Consider the following 14713-nt stretch of genomic DNA (forward strand, 5'->3'; position numbering starts at 1 on the left):
AAGTTTGGGACACCTGGATGGCTCACTTGGTTAAGTGTCTCTTGATCTCAGCTCAGGTCTTTTTTTTTTTTTTTTTTTCCAGCTCAGGTCTTGATCTCAGGGTGGTTAGTTCAAGCCCTACATTGGGCTCTATGCTGGGTGTGGTGACTACATTAAAAAAAAAAAAAAAAAAAATCAAGAAAAAGAGTTGAAGTTTGAGAAATATTGAAAATATACCTGTTGCTAGCTATGGTGAAATGGCAATACAATAATACACCAGGCCTACTTCTGAAATACTCTTTTCAGAGGTCATATATTAAAAGAAAGGGATATTCTTAAAGATTTCTAACTAACTATACATACTGTTTGAGCAGAGGATATGTGGATCTCTTTAGACTAAGACAAGTATATCTGTTAAAATTTAGAAGTTTATTTTTTAAATTTAGAAATGAAATTTGAATAGGAATATGAATGGTAACTTCCAAATTAGTCCACAAAAACTAGTAAAACATGATCAATCCAATAGAGGCAGAGAAGGGGGAAAATCATTTTTAAAAAAGAGATAAATCAGGAAGCACAAAAATATGGAGGCATAAAATCCAAATATCAATAATTACAGTAAATACATATTTACTAAAGATAGACAGGATTAGATTGGATTAAAAAAGGAATCCAAACCATGTTCTTTGTAAGGAACACACATCTAAAACATGCAAATGAGAAAGTCTGAAAGTAAAAAGATGGAGAAAAAATAACAGGCAAATGCAAATCAAAGAAAAACAGTTATATATACGTTAATAGCAGACAAAATAGAGTTTAGGGCATAAAGCATTATTAGTGATAAAAAGGTATTTTATATTAAAAGGTTTATTTCACTAGAACATAAAAGAATTCTTATATGCACTTAATAACATAGCTTCAAACCATAAAAAGCAAAATGGACAGAATTAGAAGAAAAAAGTGAGACTCCCCATCTTAGTGGAAAATGTTAACACCATTCTCTAATTTACTAATAGATAAAATAGACCAAAAAATTATTAAGACCATAGATTTTACTGTAATAAACTTTTTATTAGGCATATTTACAATTCTCGCAGCAAATGGTAAATACATCTTCTGAAGCTAGCTTAGAATATGTACAAAAATAGAGCATATACTAGACTACAAAGTGAGTTGCAACCAATATCAAAGATTTGTTATCACAAAAATGGTTTTTCCTCACCTCAGTATAGTTTAACATAGCTAACTAAAAATTCCCATGTTTGGAGACTTATAAACTAAATAATTCGTGGATTGAAGAAATCATAGGGAAATCAGTAGGCTAAAAATTAGTGAACTAATAAGCATTTTGCTAAAAAAAAAAACAACTGGAAAAAGATAAAAAAGAGTAAACCCAATGAAAGATATGGAACAATAAACATAAAAGCAGAAGTTAATGAAATTGAAAATGAAAATACAATAAAGTTTTTTTAAAAGCCTGCTTTTTGAAAAAGCTAATTGAATATGCAATTATCTAGGAAGATTCATCCAGAGAAATAAGACAAAGGATAATCTTAACTAAAAAAAGGAAACAACAACAAAAAAATATACAGTAAAGTAAGAAGATCACCTTTATGCCAGTATACTTGAAAACTTTGGTGAAATAGTTTATTCAAAAAACACACCTTAGCAAAACTTGATCGAGAGAAATAGAAAATTTGAAATGCACCTATTACCTGGACTGATATTTAACCAGTATGCACTGATTTAGCTGAAGTCATGGTTAAAATATTAAACTAATACTTTTGTAGTTAATGTGGTAACTGTAGTTAAATGATAAATAGCCAGTATCCTAAATCATCCCCAGGTAGTTGTATCCTGGCACCCTGTGGTTACCTGGGCCCCTCTTTTAGGGATACCTCCCTCAAGATCTCCCTATGATCTAGTAGCTAAAGTCCCCCTTAAACTACCCTCACCTAAAAAAAATAAACAAAAAACTATCTTCACCTTCCCCCTCTTTTTTTTTTTTTTGGTTGTTCAGCATCTCATTTAATTCTGAGAACAGCCTCAGGAGTTAGTTAACTGTTTTCCCATTTTAGAGCTAAAGAGATCAAGGTCAGAGAGGTTGGGTAACATGCCCACATGACTGTCAATAAGACAGTAAAATATGAGCCAAGAGTCAAACCCTGGTTTATAGACAGCCAAGATGTATCCTTTGCTTATGGGAGTTTTAAAATTTTAGAGTAGAGTGATTCTAGGACCCAGTTCCAACACTGTCAATTGCATCAATTCTGACTGCTAGTTTTCATGCATTGCTTTCTGGTTACTTAAATATTCTAAATATTGCCTCTGCCATAGCCATTAAAGAAATGGAAAATATCAATTAAAATTTATTTACTAAGAAAACAGTAGGCTTGTTAGTTTTACAGGTGACTTCTACAAGATAGTACAAGAAGCAGAACATTTCAATTTTATTAAGTGTTCAGATTCCAGAAGTAAGGAGAATTCTCCTTCATGTATGAAGCTAGTATAACCTATACATAAAATCAAGCTTTTCTGAGTCCATAGCGGTAGTGTCGCGGCCGCCTGAGCCAGGGGTGTCGCGTCAAGATGCTTCAAAACCTTGTTAAAAATGTTTGGGTCCCCATGAAGCCCTACTATACCCAAGCTTACCAGGAGATTTGGTTAGGAATGGGGTTGATGAGTGCCATCATTTATAAAATCAGGAGTGCTGATAAAAGAAGTAAAGCTTTGAAAGCCTCGAGTCCTGCCCCTGCTCATGGCCATCATTAACCAGCTCGGGGAACACATGAGATGGAACGTCAGTCTGGCTGTAAATCTCTGCATGCTCTGCTAGTTGGGAACATGGAGCCCCGACGTACACGTGTACACATGTCGTGTCTGCTGCGGCGTGAATAAATGTAACTGTGAGGTGAAAAAAAAAATCAAGAAAGATAACTAAGAAAAAAATTGAAATGTCTTTCTGTAATATGAATATAGATGCAAATATTGTAAATAAAAGGAAACTGAATCCTGTATGGCCAAGTTAGGTTTATGCAAGGAATGAAAGAATGATATATCTGTGGCCCTGGCTAGCTCAGTAGGAAAAGCATGTGAATCTTGACCTTGGGGTCCTGAGTTCGATCCCCACGTTGGGTGTAGAGATTATTTAAAATCTTAAAAAAGATATATCAATAAAAGTTCTATTAATATAATTTATCACATGAACAAGTCCATATGATTGTTTAAATCAAGGAGTAAAATTCAGTATTTGATCATAATTAAAAACAAAAGAAGGGACATTGTTACCAGTATTATAGAGATTAGAAAGATTATAAAGAGATACGTGAAACAACTTTATAGCAACAAATTAGACAACTTAGATAAATACCTAGAAAGTGACAAATTACTTAAACTGATTGAAGAACATATAGAAAATCTATAGACCTACATACCTAAAACAAGTAAAAAACTGAACTGGTAATTTAAAAATCTTTCCACCGTGAAAAGCCCAGATCCAAAAGTCTTCACTGATGAATTTTACAAAACATTTATAAAATAAGTAATACTAATCTTTCACAAACTCTTCCAGAAAATAGAGGAGGAAAGAACACTTCCCAACTCATTTTATGAGTCTGGTATTATTACTCTGATAACAAACCAGACAAGCATAAGAACAGAAAACTACAGACTAATATTCCTCAAAAACAAAAAGAAGAATAGATACAAAAAATCTTCAACAAAATATTAGCAAACCAAACCTGGCATCATGTAAAAAAAAGTCTATATCATAATAGAATTTATCCCAGGAATATAGGGTTGGTTTAATATCTAAAAATCAATTACTATAACAGTATATTAATAAAAGTCAAAACCCATACATAGGATAATCTCAAGAAAGGCAGAAAAGCCCTTGACAAAATCCAACATGCATTTGTAATGAAACTGGGAATAATAGGGAACTTTTATTCCCAGACATCTGATAAAGGACATCTATGAGGAAATTTGTGGCTAAAATTTTTTTTAAGATTTTATTTATTTATTAGAGATCATACAAGCTGAAAGTAGGGACAGTGGGAGAGGAACAAGCAGACTCCCCACTGAACAGAGAGCCTGATGATGTGGGGCTCTATCCCAGGACCCTGAGATCATGACCTGAACCAAAGAAGGTGTGTAACTAACTGAGCCATTCAGGCGCGCGCCCCTGGCTAAAATCATCTTAATGTTGAAAGACTGAATACATTCCCCCTAAGACTGGGAACAAGTCAAGGATGTCTGCTCCACCACTTTTATTCAATATTGAAGGTACGATTGCACTGGAAGTGCATCCAGGCAAGAAAAAGAAATAACAGGCATCCAGATTGGAAAAGTAGTAGTAAAACTGTCTTAATATGGAGATATGATCTTATATAGAGAAAATCTTAAGGATTCCACATAAATACTAGAATTAGTAAACAAGTTATACAAGATTAATATACACAAATCAATTGTACTTCTAAGTAATGGACAATCTAAAAATGAATGAAGAAAATTCCATTCATAATAGACTCTAAAGAAATAAAGTACTTAGGAATGGATTTAACAAAAGTAGTACAAGATTTGTACTCTGAAAACTATAAAAACATTGCTGAAATAAATGTAAGAAGATGTAAATGAATGGAGAGACATTTCATCCTCATGGATTGTAAGATTTAGGATCAGTAAGATGGTAATTCTTGGGGTGCCTGGCTGACTCAGGACTCTCATCTCAGGATTGTGAGTTCAAGCTCACATTGGGTGTAGAGCTTACTTAAAAAATAAATAAGGTTACAGAGGACAAACCACTTAAATTTTTTTTAAAGATGGCAGTTCTCTCCAAATTAATCTATAGATTCAATGCAATCCCTACCAAGATTCCAGCTGCCTTTTTTGGACCAATTATCAAGCTGATTCTAAGATTTATATGGAAATACAAATGACCCAGAATAGTCAAAACAATCTTGAAGAAAAAGTTGAAAGACGCACATTTTGAATTCCAGAACTTACTACAAAACCACTGTAATTAAGACTGTGTTTGCTGGCATGGGATAGGCGTATAAATCAAAGGAACAGAATTTTGAGAGTCAAGAAATAAAACCTTGCATTTATGATCAGTTGATTTTCAACAAAGGTGCCAAGCTAATTCAGTGCTTCAGGAAAAGATAGTCTTTCTGATAAATGATACCTGAGCAACTGGATAGTCACAGGCAAAAAGATGAATTTATAGACCCTTATATCAAAAAAAAGGAACTCAAAATGGATTTGTACCTGAATGTAAAAGCTAAAATTACGTATAATTCATAGAAGAAAACATGGGAGTAAATCTTCATGCAAACCAAAGCACAAGTGATTTTTTAAAAACTGATAAAATGGACTTGATTAAAATTAAAAACTTTTGTGTATCAGATGATACCATTAAGAAAGTGAAAAGAAAAACTACAAAATGAGAGAGAATATTTGTAAATTATATCTGATAAAGGATTTGTGCCCAAAATATATAAAGAACTCACTTTTTATAAACATAATTATATATACACAACCCAATTTAAAAATGGGCAAAATATCTGCATAGACATTCCACCAAGGAAGAGAATAGAAATGATTAATAGGCATGTGAATAGGTTCAACATAATTAGTCATAAGGAAAATATAAGTCAAAACCAAAATGAGAAACCACTTCACATCCACTAAGATGGCTGTAATTTAAAAAGACAGTAACAAGTATTGGCAAAAATGTGGAGAAACTGGACCCTTACACATTGCTTATAGGGATGTAAAATGGTTCTGCCACTTTAGAAAAGTTTGGTAGTTTCTTAAAATGTTAATCATAAAAAATTTTTAAAAAGTTAAACATAGAGCTATCATCTGACCAGCCATTCCACTCCTAGGTATCTGTCCAAGAGAAATGAACAACTATCACCAAAGATTTGTACATGAATGCTTATAACAGAATAATGCTTATATTATTCATAATATACCCCAAATGGAACCAGTACGAATATCCATTGGTAAATGAATAAACAAAATGTGGTTGTATCTATACAATAGAATACTATTTGGTAATGAAAGGAACAGAGTACTAATATGTGCTACACATAGATGAACCTTTAAAAAAAAGTACACTAAGTGAAAAAAGCCAAACCAAAAGACCACTTGTATGATTCTATTTATATTAAATGTCCACAATAAGCAGGTCTATAGAGACAAGTAGATTAGTGGCTCTGTGTGACTGGCAGTAGGAACAGAGAGAGACTGCTAGTGGGCAGGAAGGATTTTTTTAAGATCGTATTTATCTGAGAGACGGCACAAGCAGTGGGGAGGAGGCAGAGAGGGAGAAGCAAACGCTGAGCAGGGAGCCTGATGTGGGGCTTGAGCCCAGGACATTGAGATCATGACCTGAGCCCAAGGTAGACACTTAACTGACAGTCACCAAAGCACCCCAGCAGGAAGCATTTTTTTAGGATGATGAAAATGTTCTAAAGTTGGGTTGACTGGTGGCTTAGCGGTTTAGTACCGCTTGCAGCCTGGGGTGATCCTGGAGATCCGGGATCGAGTCCCACATCGGGCTCCCTGCATGGAGCCTGCTTCTCCCTCTGCCTGTGTCTCTGCCTCTCTCTCTCTCTGTGCCTCTATAAAATAAATAAATAAAATCTTTAAAAATAAAAAAATAAAGTTGGGTTGATGATTGCACAACTCCATAAATTTACTAAATATCACTTAATTGTAAACTTTAAGTGAATTTTATGATATGTAAATTATATCCCAAAGCTGTTAAACTTAAAAATAGAAGAAAACTCATCAAAGGATACACTAAAACCTTTTTAAATGGTGAAACTTTTAGAAGTTTTCTCTATAGGAGTGCCTGGCTGGCACAGTTGGCTGATCTTGAGGTTGTGAGTTCAAGTCCCATGATCGTAGAGCTTACTTTAAAAAAGAAAAAAGTTTTCTCTATAAAATTAGGAAGGGAGGGACGCCTGGGTGGCTCAGCAGTTGAGTGTCTGCCTTCAGCCCAGGGCGTGATCCTGGATCCTGGAATCAAGTCCCATCAGACTCCCTGCGTGGAGCCTGCTTCTCCCTCTGCTTGTGTCTCTGCTTCTTTCTCTCTGTGTCTCTCATGAATAAATAAATATTTTTTAAAAAAACAAAAATAGGAAGTGAAAACATGGCTGCTATTACTACTACTGTTTACCATTGTTTTGGAGTGGGAGAAGGCAGGGTCCTAGTTGGTGCAGTAAAATAAATATATAAGGATTGGAAAGGAAAAAATGAGAAAATCGCATTCACAGATGATATATGATTGTATGAAGGGTTGAAAATTTTTCTGTAAAGAACTGTGTAATACTTTAGTGTGCTGTATAGTCTCTGAGCAGCCATAGACAATTCACAAATGCTGTGTTCCAACTAACTTTCTATATAAAAACAGGGAATAGTCCAGACTTGGCCCATAGAGCAGTTTTCTGAATGGTCTACATAGAAAACCATAGAAATTTTGCTGACAAATTATCAAAATTCTTAAGAGTTCATCAAGATTGCTTGACAGATCAAAATGTAAAAATCAGTAGTGTTCCTGTTTATCACAACAAATAATTTAAAAATTTTAAAGTATATAGTTTTTAGTAATTAAAAATAATTTTTAAAAACCAGAATAGGTCAAGTAGCAGATTAGACACAACTTTAAAAAATAGATTATCTATATTGTAACAGAAATGAAGAGATAGGGGTATCCCCTGGTGGCGCAGCGGTTTAGCGCCTGCCTCTGGCCCAGGGCGCAATCCTGGAGACCGGGATCGAATCCCACGTCGGGCTCCCGGTGCATGGAGCCTGCTTCTCCCTCTGCCTATGTCTCTGCCTCTCTCTCTCTCTCTCTCTCTCTCTGTGACTATCATAAATAAATAAAAATAAAAATAAAAGAAATGAAGAGATAGGATACATGAAATAGCAGCTATGAGACAGGGAGAGTCAAATATGAAGGTTTCAAACATCTATTTGGAGCTCCAAGAGAATAAAGAAAATAGGTGAGAGACAATATTGGAAAAATGATGGAGATTTCCCCAGAATATGTGAATAATATGAATCTTAAGATTTTTTAAAAGATTTTATTTATTTATTCATGAGAGACACAGAGGCAGAGACATAGGCAGAGGGAGAAGCAGGCTCCATGCAGGGAACCCAATTCGGGACTCAATCCAACAACCCTGGGATCACACCCTGAGCTAAAGGCAGATGCTCAACCACTGAGCCACTCAGGGGTCTTGGATCTTAAGATTTAGAAAGTTAAATTAATCCCAATAAAGTAAAAAATCCAAATTTAAACATATCAGAGTGAAACTGCAAGTACTCCAAAGAAAGATCAGCCAAAGGAAAAAAAAATAAAAAATTGTCCAAAGTAACAATTGTACTATTAGCAGACTTAAAAATAGCCAGGGTTCAATAGAATATGTATCCCCAATATTTGGAAAGATATAACAATTAACCTGAAGTTACATGCTCAGCTAAAAATCTTTAATCAAAGAAAGATTTTCAGAACATAAGGGGACAGTTTACCTCATTGAAATCTTATTTAAAAATATTTAATTGCAGAAAGAAAGAATAAAACAAAGTTGGAGATGAATTAAGGATGATGAGGAAAAAAATTATCATGTATATAAGGTTAAGCATACTTTGTAAATTCTAGTTTGAAAATATAACTATCACCAAATCGTATATTTATGATAATTCTAGGTTTTGATTTCTTCTGTAGGTGTACAGAAGATGGGTGTCCACATAAGAAGTTCTTTCACACACGTTTTCTTATGCGAATGAGATTAACACCAGATTGTTCCAAAATGTTAATCTCAACGTCCTCTGGATATCTCTTGATTTTGCATGATCTTGACTTAACCAAGTCCTTAGAAGTAGGCAGCTATCCTATTTTGAGAGCAAGAAGAACTACATCAAATTCAGGTAAGCTTTTCTTTTTTGATTAAACAGAGTTTTCCAGAGAGTCTCACACAAAAGGATGGTATATATGCTTCCATTCTGAGAAAGACAGCAGGAAGAAGGGAAGGAAATCAGAAGATATTTTTGGAAAGCTCAGTCGGACCTTTTTTCCTAAGGAAGTATGAACTGTTTGAATCTCTGACATAGCATTAATTTGTGCTTCTGTATCACCAGAGAAACTGCTCACTATAAAAATATTTTCTTTTAGTTCTTTCTGCTATCCAAAAATCATCAGTATTTCTAAATCATTGCTATCTCAAAAATTAGTGGTGGCTCAAGGTAGGATCAATCTTTAAGTGCTTCTGAAACCCAGCAGAGCTTTTATTTTATCTTAATCTTATTTTGTCTTATTTTATCTTATCTTACTTTATTTCACGGCCCTGAGAGCAAGACCTGAGCTGAGGTCGAGTCACAGATGCTTTACTGACTGAGCCACCTAGGCACCCCACCTAGCATGGCTTTTAAGATATATTCAGTATAGAGCTTTAAGTCTATATTACATCCTAGACTTCCAGATGTCTATACTCAGGTATAGACATTGGGGTGGGGAATCCAATGCAGGGCTTGATCTCTCTCAGGACCCTGAGATTATGACCCCAGCTGAAACCAAGAATTGGCCACTTAGCCAACGGAGCCACCCAGGCGCCCCTAAAGTGGTAGTAATCTTTTTCCTGTTGCTGATTCCATTAGACTTCAGTGAAATTGGAGCTCAGGAAAACTTAGGCACTATAATTTATATTATGTGATAGAGATTATATTTCATCACCTTGGGAAAAGGAGGGCTGTTCCAGGAATATACCTATTGTTTATAATTTTGCATTTTATGAACAGGAACCCAGAAAAAAAAAAGACTTAAGCATGCAAAATATATAATATGTATAAATTGCTATTTAAAATCAGCTTCAGATGGTTAGACACTCTGTTGTAAGCATAGGGCAGGGCCACTTCTGAAGACTCTTGGGAAAGTGCAGGCTCCATTGTACTGCATTTGCCCAATTTCACTGCTAAAAGTAGAAATTTAAGTTTTACCAACTTACTTGCAAAGCAAGAGATTTCATAAATATGTGAGTATAATCCTTTTACATTCAGAAATTTATTTTTAGGTTCAACATTAATAACTTTAGCTTAGTAAGAAGTAGTGATTTAGAAGATCTGGTTGGCATTTTTTTTATTCAGAAACGAAGAACATTTCTTCTAAGGGTAATTCTGATAATAAATCAAAGGGAATTAGATGAAGACATCATAAAAGTTTGGGGCCACTAGAAGAGTAGGATAAAATAGAGATTGCTATTTGGAATAATACATCAAACCCAACTATCTGATACTCATTTTGTTTTAATGATATTCATTTTAGATCAGTATAAAATTGGTATTGCATTTCAAAGATAGTATTCACATAATTTCATGAATGATAACAATTGTTTGGCATGCTCAAGAAGGATCATTTAATGCTCTCAGTAATGGAGCTGGTATTTGGACCCTATTCTAGGATTAAAAGGGCTGATGAGGGGATCCCTGGGTGGCGCAGCGGTTTGGCGCCTGCCTTTGGCCCAGGGCGCGATCCTGGAGACCCGGGATCGAATCCCACATCGGGCTCCCGGTGCATGGAGCCTGCTTCTCCCTCTGCCTGTGTCTCTGCCTCTCTCTCTCTCTCTGTGTGTGTGACTATCATAAATAAATAATAAAAAAAAAAAAAAGGGCTGATGAACAACACGCTCAGTTTTCATATTTACTGAATTTTCTTGTTCCATTTTACTACGTAAGTGATGGGGAAACCCAAAGATGTTCCTGTTTTAGTTTGTCATATTTCACTTAAGTCATTGGGAGAAGAGATTTTAGAAAGGGCCCAGGCCATAGATAGAACACTTCAAAGAGCTGCCCTGCTTACCTTGGTCTTAGTTATCAGCAAGCTTTTTTTTTTTTTTAAAGATTATATTTATTTATTCATGAGAGACATGGGGAGAGAGAGAGAGGCAGAGACATAGGCAGAGAGAGAAGCAGGCTCCATGTAGGGGGCCCAATGTGGGACTGGATCCTGGATTCCAGGATTACACCCTGGGCCAAAGGCAGATGCTCAACCACTGAACCACCCAGGCGTCCTATAAGGAAGCTTTAAGGGGGCATGTACTTGCCATGTTTCAGATGGATTTTAACAATATGCTTCAACTAGATGATTAAAAAGTTAAGAGACACTACTAGAGTTTTGCTGAGTTTGTCAGAATTTTTTTGTATTTTCAAGATCTGACCACTTCATCAAGTTCATCTGGTCCTCGAGTTTCTGGTTCACCTTGTCATCATAGTGATTCTAATTCATCTTCTGAGAAACACATGTCACGAGCTACACAAAGAGAAGGTAGGTTAAAAGTGGGATTTTATAATCTTGCAACAACAGGGTCTACCAAAGAGCTTTCTCTGGTTTAGTTTTAATCCATACAAATAAAAGCCAATAAAGAAGAGGTTATTCTTTGCCCCTCAGTCATTCATTTTCAGAAGATAACCAGAGTCTCTAGGGTTGAATATCTTGGGCTTAAATCTTTGTTGGAATTTGAGCTTTGGTTTTATTTATTGAACTTAGTTTGGTCTAGATCGGAGAAAAAGTAGTTAGGACATGTAGATCCCAATCAAGATTGTTAAGGAAATTAAATAAGATATGCATGTGATGGTGTTGTATACGTGATGAGTTTGTTAGGTACTTGTGAAAGTCACCTGGTTCCAGCCGTAGCTTTTTGCTCTGCCGTTTCTTTATCTGAGCAACACCTGACAGCCTTGGAGGGGTTGTGGGATAAAGTAGACTATAACCTGGCCTTATTTTGCTTTTGCCCATTTTTCCCCACCACTCTGGCAGAACTAGCTGTTTAGCTTATTCTTTCCACTCCCTAAATGAAATGCTTTCTACGTATGCAAATCCATACCAGTTTCACATCTAAGCATTTTTGGTTTGTCCTCCCCTTTGTGGACTGATGGCCAGATGTGGGTTTTGTTTTTTTGTTTTTTTTATTTGTAATTTTGGGTCACCTTTGGAGATGCACATGGCTCCTACCTAGATCTTTAGGGGAGGGACTATCCATTAGACTTCTAATTGTGTTTTTCCTGGGTGTCCTCACCTGGTAAGTGTTTGATAATTGCATACTTGATGAATGGTTTGAGAGCCCTTCCTAAACCTACAACCTATCTACTTTCCTCTGGATGTTCAAGACTATGAGACTATGACATGTAAGGTTAAAAATTCCTCCTGATAAATTTAGAGATTTATGCCCAGATATGTAACATTTTTCCTTTGATTTGTAGCATAAACTTCTTTTATAGATTCTGTTTTTCTACTTTGGCTACAGAAAACAAGCCAAGGCTCTTAATAATCATTGAGAAAAACCTTTATTGAACTAAACCATCCATGAGGGAAAAAAAAAAAAAAAGAGTAGTTGACTGCTTGTTGCAGTGGTAAACCCAAAAATCAAACTACACAGCAGTTTCATGATATAGAGTTGGGGATGGGAGAAGAAATGATGTATGGAGAACCTAGGCAGAATATGGAGAAGAAAGTGGGGCTCATACATAAAGTTGTTCTGAATGTTGGCAATCTTGGGTCTTCAGGGTGTCAGAATATGTTAGCACCATAGTTTGACAGATACAGTATTGTATAGAGCTGAGGCTCTCAAACTCCTTTAGGATTAGAACTTTAAGTGATCTCTACACCCAAAGTGGGGCTTGAACTCCAGAGCTTGAGATCAAGAGTCAGATGCTCTACCAACTGAGCCAGCCAGGTGCCCCTAGAACTCCATTTTTGACATGAAATCTGTGGATTATATTATAGCACAGATAAAGTACAAAAACTGATTCAAGTGAAATTAAAGCATTCCTTGACCAGTCTTTCCTAGCCCATCCCTATGTGGTTCCCTCCTTTTGCCAGCACTAAAGGAACTTTCAAGGAGCACAGCTCAAAAACCACTACTTACTTAATGGGTTTCTTTTCTGCTTCTGTTCCAAGTTTCAGAATTAATTCTGGAAATAGCTGTTTGTTTTTCTCTAAAATTATTATTAAACTTCAGTCACATGTGAAATCATTATTTAGGTATAGTTTGGTTATAACAATGTAATTTAGAGCTTCACAGGTTTCCATCAATGCTATAGTAATCTAAAGGGAAACTTTAAAAGAAGATAACATCTATTTGAGAAACAGTTCACAAAGGGTCTGACAGAAGGAGCTCAATCTTCACAGCATTTCCTTCCACAGGTAGAGAAGTGTTGAAATAGTTCTCTTGATACTAAATTTCTAAACTGCTTCTTTATAATGTCTGTGAAAGTGGTTCTCCGCATACCTGAGGGATAGGATGTAACTCCCAGTAGTAACGGCTTGCTGTAGCAGTCACTTTCATGGGGGGCTAGGAAGAAGGACATGATGAGCCCTAACAGAGTACCAGTCATATGTATGATTGGTAATGTCTCCCTTGTTTTAACATACTGGTATGTGAAATATTCTCCTTTGCCTCCAAAATCATAGATCTGTTTGGTTATTTATAGTACTGCCCTTGGGGTCCGTAAGTCCTGCTCCTTGCACACATGATATCCTTTTATTTTTTTTTATAAGATTTTATTTATTAATGAGACACAGAGAGAGAGAGGGGGAGAGAGAGACAAAGAGGCAGAGACACAGGCAGAGGGATAAGCAGGCTCCATGCATGGAGCCCAACATGGGACATGGGACTCAATCCTGGGTCTCCAGGATCACTTCCTGAGCTGAAGGTGGCGCTAAACCGCTAAGCCACCCAGGCTGCCTGATAGCCTTTTATTTATACAAAGGCAGTCTGCATGGCTTCCACATATTTCCTTCTCTAGAGAATATAGGTCCTCTGAGATGAGAATTATCTTTTACTTTTCTACATTCATGTCACATAACTTTGATTCTTAAAAGTTTTCTGAGTTGTAAATCTTAATCAAAAGGATCCCTAGTCCACTTTAATGCCTTAGTCTTAGGTTACTGGGATTCCCGCTACAAGAACTTGGATTCTTTAGTCCTAGTCATAACCTTTCCCCATACCCCCACCCCCAAAGACCACCCAAGCACCCCCATAGTTTTTTGTTTTTTGTTTTTTACATGTGGTAGCACAAGAGGCTGACAGTGGAATGAAGGCTGGGGGCAGTGTGGCTGTCAGAAATGAAAGCTTTGATGAGCTGCCTTAGTCCTTTGATAATACAAATCTCATACCCTAATTTTCTTATCAGGAGTATCACCACGAAATAGTCTTGAAGTCTTAACCCCTGAAGTTCCTGGTGAGAGAGACCGTGGAAACTGCATCACGTCCTTACAGCTGCACCCAAAAGGCTGGGCCACTCTGCTTCGGTGCTCAAGCAACACTGATGATCAGGAGGTAGGAGTAGCAGCACTCCACCTTTAAAGCAGTTAATTTAAAAAATAGCCATTGCTGTATGTGCTCACCGAATCTTTATCCCTTGAACCTCTCCTTCTTCCTTTGCAGCCTCCTCTCCAGTGTGGCACACTGGGAAATACTTTATACCAGTATCAGCTCAGATTGTGCCCAGCTTAATTCTTGCCTCCTTCATCTCACCACACACCTGTTATATAATAAACTTTAGATGGAGATGCTTCAGCCAAACTGGCTAAATGTAAGGTTTTGCTAAGCCAATTGAGTACTGGAATTTGCTCTTTTTAAAATCTGGGGAAGGGGGCAGCCCTGGTGGCTCAGTGGTTTAGCGCCACCTTCAGCCCAGGGCATGATCTTGGAGACCCAGGATTGAGTCC

At 36.4% G+C, this 14713-nt stretch overlaps 2 protein-coding genes across 3 annotated transcripts in view; both read left to right on the plus strand.

Annotated features, from left to right (window-relative positions):
* DCAF10 (DDB1 and CUL4 associated factor 10) overlaps positions 1 to 14713 on the plus strand; it is a 42432-nt gene that overhangs the window by 21738 nt on the left and 5981 nt on the right. The window contains exons 4-7 of one of the 2 annotated variants that reach the window (XR_003129676.3): positions 8717 to 8919; positions 11195 to 11308; positions 14176 to 14321; positions 14430 to 14577. Coding sequence is in view for 1 of the 2 variants with exons in the window: in XM_025431955.3 (XP_025287740.1) it covers positions 8717 to 8919; positions 11195 to 11308; positions 14176 to 14321 (463 nt within the window). In the remaining variant the exon portion in view is untranslated. The remainder of the gene's footprint in view (positions 1 to 8716; positions 8920 to 11194; positions 11309 to 14175; positions 14322 to 14429; positions 14578 to 14713) is intronic. The other variant, XM_025431955.3, reaches the window with a different exon arrangement.
* Positions 2519 to 2994, plus strand: LOC112649619 (ATP synthase subunit ATP5MJ, mitochondrial-like). The gene has a single exon (XM_035696955.2). The coding sequence runs from the start codon at positions 2569 to 2571 to the stop codon at positions 2749 to 2751; it is 183 nt and encodes a 60-aa protein (XP_035552848.1). The 5' UTR covers positions 2519 to 2568; the 3' UTR covers positions 2752 to 2994.

This window comes from Canis lupus, chromosome 11 (genome assembly GCF_003254725.2).
Source record: "Canis lupus dingo isolate Sandy chromosome 11, ASM325472v2, whole genome shotgun sequence".
Classification (NCBI taxonomy): domain Eukaryota; kingdom Metazoa; phylum Chordata; class Mammalia; order Carnivora; family Canidae; genus Canis; species Canis lupus.